The 8,860-nt window shown below is 47.3% G+C and overlaps 1 protein-coding gene across 1 annotated transcript in view; it reads left to right on the top strand.

The window, feature by feature from the left end:
* The first annotated feature begins 2,247 nt into the window (after positions 1-2,247).
* TRPM6 (transient receptor potential cation channel, subfamily M, member 6) overlaps positions 2,248-8,860 on the top strand; it is an 82,963-nt gene continuing 76,350 nt past the window's right edge. The window contains exons 1-3 of the mRNA XM_014951643.1: positions 2,248-2,344; positions 3,370-3,450; positions 5,206-5,453. Coding sequence (XP_014807129.1) covers positions 2,248-2,344; positions 3,370-3,450; positions 5,206-5,453 — 426 coding nt within the window. The remainder of the gene's footprint in view (positions 2,345-3,369; positions 3,451-5,205; positions 5,454-8,860) is intronic.

Here is an 8,860-nt window from a genome sequence, read left to right as displayed (position 1 = left end):
CCGCGGCCCGCCCCGCGCCGAGCCCGCCGGGGCAGCCGCGAACCCGCGGCCCCGCAGGTGAAGGAGGTGCGGGGAGGGGGCGCGGAGCGGGGACGGGGGAAGGGTCGGGTCGGGCTGCCCTCCGCCTGGGGACGGGCTGCCGAATGCCCCGCCGAGGGCGACTGCTGGAGGAGCGGGAGGAGTTGTTCGGGGCCATCGTCTTCCTCCCCGTCCGGGCCAAAGTCCCCCGGGCCCGAGGGAGAGGCATCTCCCCGCCGAGTGGGTGGTGGGGCGGCCAGGTCACCCCACCGCCGGCACCGAGGTACCCGCTTCGCGTGGTGCCCTCCCTGTCACGAGTGGCGTTTGAGCACGTCGGTAAAGGGCGTCAGGCTTCGCCTGAAGTCCAGGTGACTTGGGAAGAGGAGCAGATCTGTTGGACTGCCGGCGCAGGGGAAAGCCGAGGCTGCAGGGGGCCGGTCTGTCCACGGTTGGATGTTCCGGTGTCAGTGCTGATTGCTCCCCGCCGAGCTTTTGCAGATGTGGGCTTGAGTGACTTTAGTATACACGCACATCTGCTTATATTCGGTTGGCCGTGAAAGGCTTCCAGCAAAAAAGAGTTGCCCACGCTACAAGCAGGACATGGCACAGCAATTTTGTGGTAGTGCTATTTGAAAGCCGTGAGGTTTACAACAGTTAGATGTAACATGTAGGAAAAGCACCTCTAACTCTAGTAAATTTTCACTTCTTTTTGCCACGATGCTGACTAAAGTAATTTTTTTTTTTTTAATTAAAAATGAAGCGTGTGTGATGCAGATGTTGGGGTTTTAAGAACAGAGCTCTGCTACTGTAGATAAAATTGTGAGACTGAATGGCATTTCACACAGATCATACTGTAGCAACATATCTAATATATCCATTTCTGATATCCTTGCTGATAAGAAATATGTTTCCAGTGGAATATTCTTTGTGAGTATTTCTGTTTGTGAATATAATTTTCAAAATACACAGTATCTGCTCCTACGCTTAAGGAAAAAATGAGCTAGTGTTTTAAGTTGTGAACACCTGAAGTTAAACCACAAACTCCTTTTCTTGGTACCAAAATGGAGTGGCCAGTTTTTGGAGATTTAGTGTATTTTGGACCTCCCAGGGGAACTGCAGTATTACCTACAACTCTACTGGTATGAGGCCAAAATGAGTTTAAGGAAGCATCATCACTGGGTTTTTTAAATGAAAAAATATGCTCTGAAGTTGTGAAATCAGTTTATAGACTTTTCTTTGATAAGTATATATTATGCCGTAACAACTTTATTTAAAGTAATAACAGGCTCATATAGTGGTATTAAAAAACATGATAAGCAGCAAATAGGAACCTAAGTTTCCTTAATTGTTTTGTGGCCTGATAAGGGAGCAATGCTGGAGCTTTTCTTGGCTGTTACAAGGTCAGGGGCACAGAAGTTACCCAACAGTGAATGTGCTGAAGTATGCTGTCCTTGGAAGTAACCACCAGTATCAGGAAGAAAACATAAGGATGGTAGAGAACTGTATCAGAGAGGCATTTCTTGCTGAGCTCCACCTACACTTTGTTGTTGTTGTTGTTGCTGTAGGGACAGGGAGCAGGTAAGGTAATTGATACCTCCTTCCCCCTCTCCCCTCCCTTCCCATTTGTGACCACCAAAGTGGAAGGGAAAAAGTCTCGTAGCAGTTTTAAAAGAGCTAAAGGTAAGGGAATTTAAAATTTCTGCAGCTCGTAAAGGAAAATGAGGACTCAGTAAACATCTGCCCATCCATGCATGCACGCAGTTGTGCAGAGCACGCAGTACTCTGCTCTCGGGCTGCAGGTAACATTCGCAAAAACATCTAAACAATTTATGTGCCTAGGTCCCATTTTTCAAAAATGTTATTGGCACGTAAGAACGTAGCTCCCTGTGGGACCAGTGAACCTGTGTGTACATCGTGGCCGCTTTGTTTGTGGAGAACCTCAGAGGCCAGGCAGCTGCAGCATGTCACCCCCTGTCATCCCAAGGACTTCTTATTTGCCTCTGCATAACCACAGCGGCGGGTGCCCAGAGGTAACAGAAAGCAGGTTTTAATGGTCATGGGGCCAGAGTTGTCCTCAATTTATAGTATTGTCTTCAAAGTGGGGTTGAGGTGTACAGGATAGAATGTCAGGGGAAGGCTGCGGCAGTGAGAGGAGAAGGTCAGTCCCTTCATGTTGCTGTCAGCATAACTCTGAACATCACTGGTATTGCAAATAGGATGGCATAGACCATGTTGGACTCCTGTATCCCATCTACAGTGCCCATCAGTGTGGATCTAATCTGGTTACATCTGCGGAAGCTGAGTGGAACCTTCCCAGGGGAAAATTGTACGTGAACTAAGTGCAATACTCTTCTTACTTCTTTTCACGAAATCACAGAATGATATGGGATTGGAAGGGACCTCTGGACATCATTTAGTCCAACCTCCCTTATGTTCCTAAGTAAATTACTCCTTCATCCCGCCTTTTCATAGCTCAGTTAATCTTAAATTTATTTTTCACTCAGTAGCACCATGTCAGCTGAAGCACATGCTGTGGGTCCCCCCCATGTGTCCCGCAGCAGGCCAATCTGTAGGCTTTCGGGTGTTATCTGGACAGGTGGTGAGTCCAAGCTGGGTTGTCCAATTTTTTTAGAATTGCAGTAATGAGTTGGAAACTCTTCAGGCCGTTCACAGCTCAACGGGAAGCAGAGGTGGCCATGATTTAGCAAGGTTTGGTCTTCCCTTGGTGTTCTCTCAGCTGTTGTGTAAAGCTTCCCTGGTTCTTGTAATATGTAAACATATTTCTGCGTAACAAGCGTCCTAGTTGAACCCTTGTGATCCACTCTGTATGCTTTGAATTACCAGTTCTTTTGCTTTACTTTCTTATCGCTTAACATTTTACCTTAGTCTTTGAGAGCTGCTCGCACCTTCTGCCAGTCCTGAAAGAAAAGAGGCCCTTTTGAGGGGCCACAGCTCTAATCAAAGTGCTTAAGCTGCCAGAAAGGCAGGATTTATTAAGCACTTGTCTTCGTCCTTTCCTTGGGGCTGGTGTTGCTTTGCGTCTCTGCTGTAGTGCAGTTGCTGATAGCGCTGTCCTGAGTTGTCCAGTTCCCTCTGTCCATCGTACGGGAACAGAGGGAGGCATCTTAAAACAGTATCTGGGGTTTCCTGCAGTTCTTTTTCACTGGTACAGAAGCTGCACGTTGATAAATGCAAGTGAGAAAAAGGGATTTTTAAAACGCATTGGTGGTGTGAGATCTTGTCCTCGCTGTTTCCAAATCAAATGTCCGTGGGTTGCTGATGAGACGGGTGGTTCTGTTTTTTCCTAATTATTGTGTCTCGGTGATGAGATTTGAGTTCATCCCTCTTCAGCGTTGTCAGTAATGATGAAACGTCGTGGAGGAACTGTGGATGGGGCAGACGCCTGCCTCCCAGCCTTTGGTGGTTTCAGGTGTAATGGTCTGGAACTTGACAAACAGCCGTGGCTGTGCTGTGCTGGTGTCAAAAAATAACATGTTTTCATTATAAAAGTGGTTTCCTAGTTGCCATGTAGTGCTAGGGATTGCACAGAGGTGATGAGGGGCTCAGTCACAGCCGTAAAGGACTGGCAGCCTGTTGTGACTGTACTGTCAGTCGACTTCGGCTGTGTTGCTGTGGCCTGACTGTGGATATAAATTTTTTACCAGGCTGACTGGGATGGGACAGCCTCAAGTTTGATTGCAGTCTAACTGCTATAAATGACTGCATTTGTTGGCGTCCAGTCACGAGTGGTGTCCCACAGGGCTCAGTACTGGGGCCAATTCTCTTTAACATCTTTATCAATGATCTGGACGAGGGGGTCGAGTGCACCCTCAGTAAGTTCGCAGACGACACCAAGCTGGGTGGCAGTGTCGACCTGCTGGAGGGTGGAGAGGCTCTGCAGAGGGATCTTGACAGGCTGGATCGATGGGCCAAGACCAACGGGATGAGGTTCAACAAGGCCAAGTGCCAAGTCCTGCACTTCGGTCACAACAACCCCAGGCAGCGCTACAGGCTGGGGGCAGAGTGGCTGGAGAGCTGCCGGGCAGAAAAGGACCTGGGGGTGTTGGTCGACTGTCGGCTGAACATGAGCCAGCAGTGTGCCCAGGTGGCCAAGAAGGCCAACAGCATCCTGGCCTGTATCAGGAACAGCGTGGCGAGTAGGGCCCGAGAGGTGATTGTCCCCCTGTACTCAGCACTGGTGAGGCCCCACCTTGAGTACTGTGTCCAGTTTTGGGCCCCCTACCATAAAAAAGACATTGAGGTGCTGGAGCGGGTCCAGAGAAGGGCGACAAAGATGGTGAGGGGTCTGGAGAATAAGTCTTATGAGGAGAGGCTGAGGGAACTGGGGTTATTCAGCCTGGAGAAGAGGAGGCTGAGGGGAGACCTTATTGCTCTCTACAACTACCAGAAAGGAGGGTGTAGAGAGGTGGGGGTCGGTCTCTTCTCTCAAGTCACAGGCGACAGGACTAGAGGAAATGGCCTCAAGTTGCGCCAGGGTAGGTTCAGGCTGGATATTAGGAAAATTTTTTTCACTGAAAGGGTTCTCAGCCATTGGAATGGGCTGCCCGGGGAGGTGGTTGAGGCACCATCCTTGGAGGTGTTCAAAAGACGGGTTGATGTAGTGCTGGGAGGTATGGTTTAGTGATGATGCTCCTTGTTTGTTGTGTGGGTGTCTATTTTTGTCAGTTAGGTTGATGGTTGGACAAGATGATCTTTAAGGTCCCTTCCAACCTAGAAGATTCTGTGATTCTGTTATATTAGCACAGTTTAACACCTAAAGAGCGGTAGAGGAGCTTCTAGCGGTACACCCCAAGTGTTGATGAAATACACCCGTCCCTCTCCCTGCTGGCTATCAAGCACTTTGGCAAGGCTGGGTGGTGGTGGTGGCAGGTGACCCCAGCTCTCTCAGCGAGCTTGCAGCTCCCTCCTTGCCCCTGCTCCAGCCCTTCCCGCACCCCTCATTGTGCCGGCACTACTCATGGCCACTGCCCCAACACAGAGGCAGCTGGGGGGGCTTGGTGAGCAGGCAGTGCTCCCGGCAGGCTGGGTGGGATTTGGGGCTGTCACCCCGGGGGCAGAGGACCCTGCAGTGGAATGGAGCAGCCTGGTGTGGTGGGGGGCCGAGAGTTGCATCCTGGCTCAGTGCTGGGAGGGCAACGGCAACGGCTGCCAGGTCATCCCCTGCAGCCCAGCTGCCCGGCCCTGGGAAACCCAAGCCTCTGGAGGTCCCTTTGGCTGCTGTGGCAACCTCCAGGGCAACTAACCAGGTGATAAGGCTGGCGTCTCAGGGTGCATCCTGGCACAGGGGGCTGAAGGCACGGACAGACCTGGCAGAGAGCCCAAGGGTGGCCTCCGTGGCAAAGGGGCAGGAGGACATTTCTGTCTGCAGCAGCTGGTCCCAGGCCGTGGCTGGCTCTTCCTCCAGCTGGGTTCAGGTGGGTGTTTGTGGGTCTGTGGCATTTGGAGGGTTAATGGTGTGACTTACATCTAAAAGCAAGACAGCACCGCAAAGGAAAGCAGGGTGCATCCTGGCACAGGGGGCTGAAGGCACGGACAGACCTGGCAGAGAGCCCAAGGGTGTGTAGGTGGCCTCCGTGGCAAAGGGGCAGGAGGACATTTCTGTCTGCAGCAGCTGGTCCCAGGCCGTGGCTGGCTCTTCCTCCAGCTGGGTTCAGGTGGGTGTTTGTGGGTCTGTGGCATTTGGAGGGTTAATGGTGTGACTTACATCTAAAAGCAAGACAGCACCGCAAAGGAAAGCTTTATTTTTATTTTTATTTTTATTTTTATTCTTATTTTTTATTTTGCAAGGTCATGGGGTGGGCAGAGCCGAGGAAAGCGGTGTGCTGTGGCCATAGGTGGGAGAGGTGGGAAATAAAGAGGTGGGACCATACTTCTCCTAACCTCCTCAGAAGTCATCCGTCTTTTCTCCCTCTCACTTTGGAAAATGGGGTTTCAGTCCTGTGACAGTCTGCCTGTCTGGCAGTCTGTGCGAGGGCTGCTGTCCGCAGCTGTCAAGCCCATGAAGATTTTATTACTGTGTGTGACAGGCAATGGAACAAAAAGAGCAGTGCTGTCAGGGGTGACAGTCAGCAGTCATGTGGCTCCAGAGGTGAGCTGTGTGGGTCCCTCACATCCTTTATACTTCATAGTATTACAGTTTAATGCAGATCACTATCAAGCTGTGGCTTCCTCCAGCTGAATTTTGCAAACTGCCTTTGTTTTCCATTTGAGAGACTTCAGATATATCCTGGCTTCAGAGAGTCACCTCTCTAGTCAATATTAATCCTCCTGTTGTGAAAATATAAAACAAACAAAAGAAAGTTCCGAAATTTACCAGCAGGTGATTTTCTTCTCTTCCTCCTCCTGTTTTAAACTGGGAAGAGCTTTGTGCTGTATAATTTTGAATCCTTTGATGGAGGAATGTGTTTGTAACAGCACTGGGTGATTGACTGCTGTGATCACGTAATGCCAGGTAGGTGAGACCCAGTTCCAAAAATACCAAGTTGATTACCTGTCTGCTAACACCAAGCGCTGAAGAAAGAAGCAGCGCTGGCTTCCATTGATCCCAAAGTGGAAGTCTGAGCAATACTTGAAGCACTGTATTGACCCTCTGAGTAATACACCCGAAGCATCATTTTCTTATGGCTGCCTCGGTTTTCACTTCTTTAAAATAACTTGCAACAGGATCACCCCAAACGGGACATGTAACTTGCCTTAAATTTGTGGGATTTTCTGATTATATTGCATTAGTTCGTAAAAGAAGACCAAATGCTTGATTTTCTTTGGGATATGAATGGTACTACTGACTCCAGAATACTGTCAGTGAGACAGTCAGGCATGTTCATTCAGGAAACCCTGCAATTTTTGTCTCCAAAAGAGACACAGTAAAATAAGGCCATTTTTATATTTAAGTATTTATAATAATTTGCAAATATAATTTGGATTAATTTGCCGTTTCTTGCTGTATTAGTGGTGCCTGCTCGTTTGCAACAAGTTTTGTGTGTCTTTTATAATTTATTTTTGCAATTTGGACTGTTTTCCCTCAATTAAAATCCTTAGAAGATGTCTTCCTGTGTCTTTGTGTATGACTAAGTTGTTCAATAATCCACATTTTTTGCTGACCATTGAATTTGCTTTGTAAGAGGAGATGATATATGGTATTATATTGTATTTTAATGCTGGCAAGGTAGGACAAGTGTTGCCTTTTAGCAAGGTGGTTGACATAAGCTTTGGGCACAGATTTTTTCACTGCATACACAGGCCACAGTTATGAAACAGCCAGATCCAAACTTTTTCAGTGTCATAGAGACTTTTTGTCACTTTCAGTTGGAGAACGGACCCAGAGGCCTCTTCTTCAGTGATTCGCAGACGTCTAATGCCAATATAGGATTTTTGGCAATGTTTTTTGTGCCCTGTTTCAAGAATAGGGCTGAGGAAGGTAAATCGTGTACTATTTGATGTGTTTTTCCAAAACATTACATGTTCAGGGATAGCAGAAAGGCTTGGTTGACTAAATAAACTTAGTAAGTTAATAAACTTAAAAAGTAATAAATTAATTAAAGGCCTATTCTTTCAGTCTGGGCTAAGCTTTCCATCAGCTGGCTAGATCTGTACTCCAGGCATCAAGCTGGAGCTTCTTCGACAAGGGGAGAATTTTGTATTTAGTATTTCCTGCGTTTTGTTGTCATGATCCCACTGGTGTTTGTGTTCACAAATATTCTTCCAATTGTGTTGCATGGTCTACTCTGAGATCACAAGCAACGTTTTGGAAAGCCCATTGAAGTCAAAGGGTTTTCCTTTTATTGGCTAAGTTTGGGATCCAAATATTGGAAACAGTTTTATGAGCCTTCTGGCCCTAGTCCAGAAAAGCACTTAGGCATACACACTTAGCTTTTAAGTGCAGTTGATTAAATGTGAAAGAAAATGCCATAGCATGCTGTTGGTTGAAGACGGAATTTATTTATTTCTGAGAAGCTGACATGCTCCATTTGTGCAAGGGAAAATAATCTGAAACCTCTCTTCAGTATGACTGAAGATTTTTAACAAGTTCTGTTATCCCTCTCTGACTTTGGTCTGCGTTTACCCTGCCAGCAGGTGACTTCTGTTAGTGTAGGTAGTGTATGTGTGAAGACCTGAGGATATGTTTACAGTGGATGTGTTTGAATTAATTACTAGGAAATAATCACAGAAATTCTTCTGTGACCTGAAATGATATGTTATCTTCAAAAGGGAAAAGTAGAGCAACTTTTCAGCGCTATTGAATCTGCAGTCTGCCTGCAAAGGCAGTTCGGGATTAACTGATAGTTGTTTTGTAATTGGGCACAGTGAACTGGTGCACAACAGTGGAAGCATTCAGATGAAGTTATTTGCACAATATTTTTGTAAGTCTTTTTGAAATGTGTTGATGAAAATTTTCTTGCAAATTCAGTTAGTTATAATGCAGTATTTCCAAGGGTGTGTAGAGCCCTGAACGCTTGGGCAAAGAAGTAGGTAAGAAAGATTGGAAAAGCAAAAGATGCTAGTTAGTAACAGATGTCCTGATGTACTGTAGTGATGGAGGTGAGGGGAACCACAGCATGTCTGCGTTACAAAGCCAGGCTGTTGTCCTCTGACAGGGTGGCCTGAACACAGGGAAACATTAGAAGACCTGAGAGTTTGTTGAAAACCTCACATTGGGTTCCTATTCTATTGCATGTGACACTGGAGTTTTACAATGCACTTCTGTCCCATGTAGATCCCCAGGGGGGTTCTTTTTTACAATCAGTTGTTATATTACTTCATACTGTAAGCATGCATGTAATGGATGCTGAACCAGAAAGTTCCTGCCCTGAAAAGCTTCTGC

The sequence above is a fragment of the Calidris pugnax genome, unplaced genomic scaffold, assembly GCF_001431845.1.
Source record: "Calidris pugnax isolate Ruff unplaced genomic scaffold, ASM143184v1 scaffold207, whole genome shotgun sequence".
NCBI classification, from domain to species: Eukaryota; Metazoa; Chordata; class Aves; order Charadriiformes; family Scolopacidae; genus Calidris; species Calidris pugnax.
Note: the sequence above shows the minus strand (reverse complement) of the source record. Positions and strands in the feature narration are given on the sequence as shown.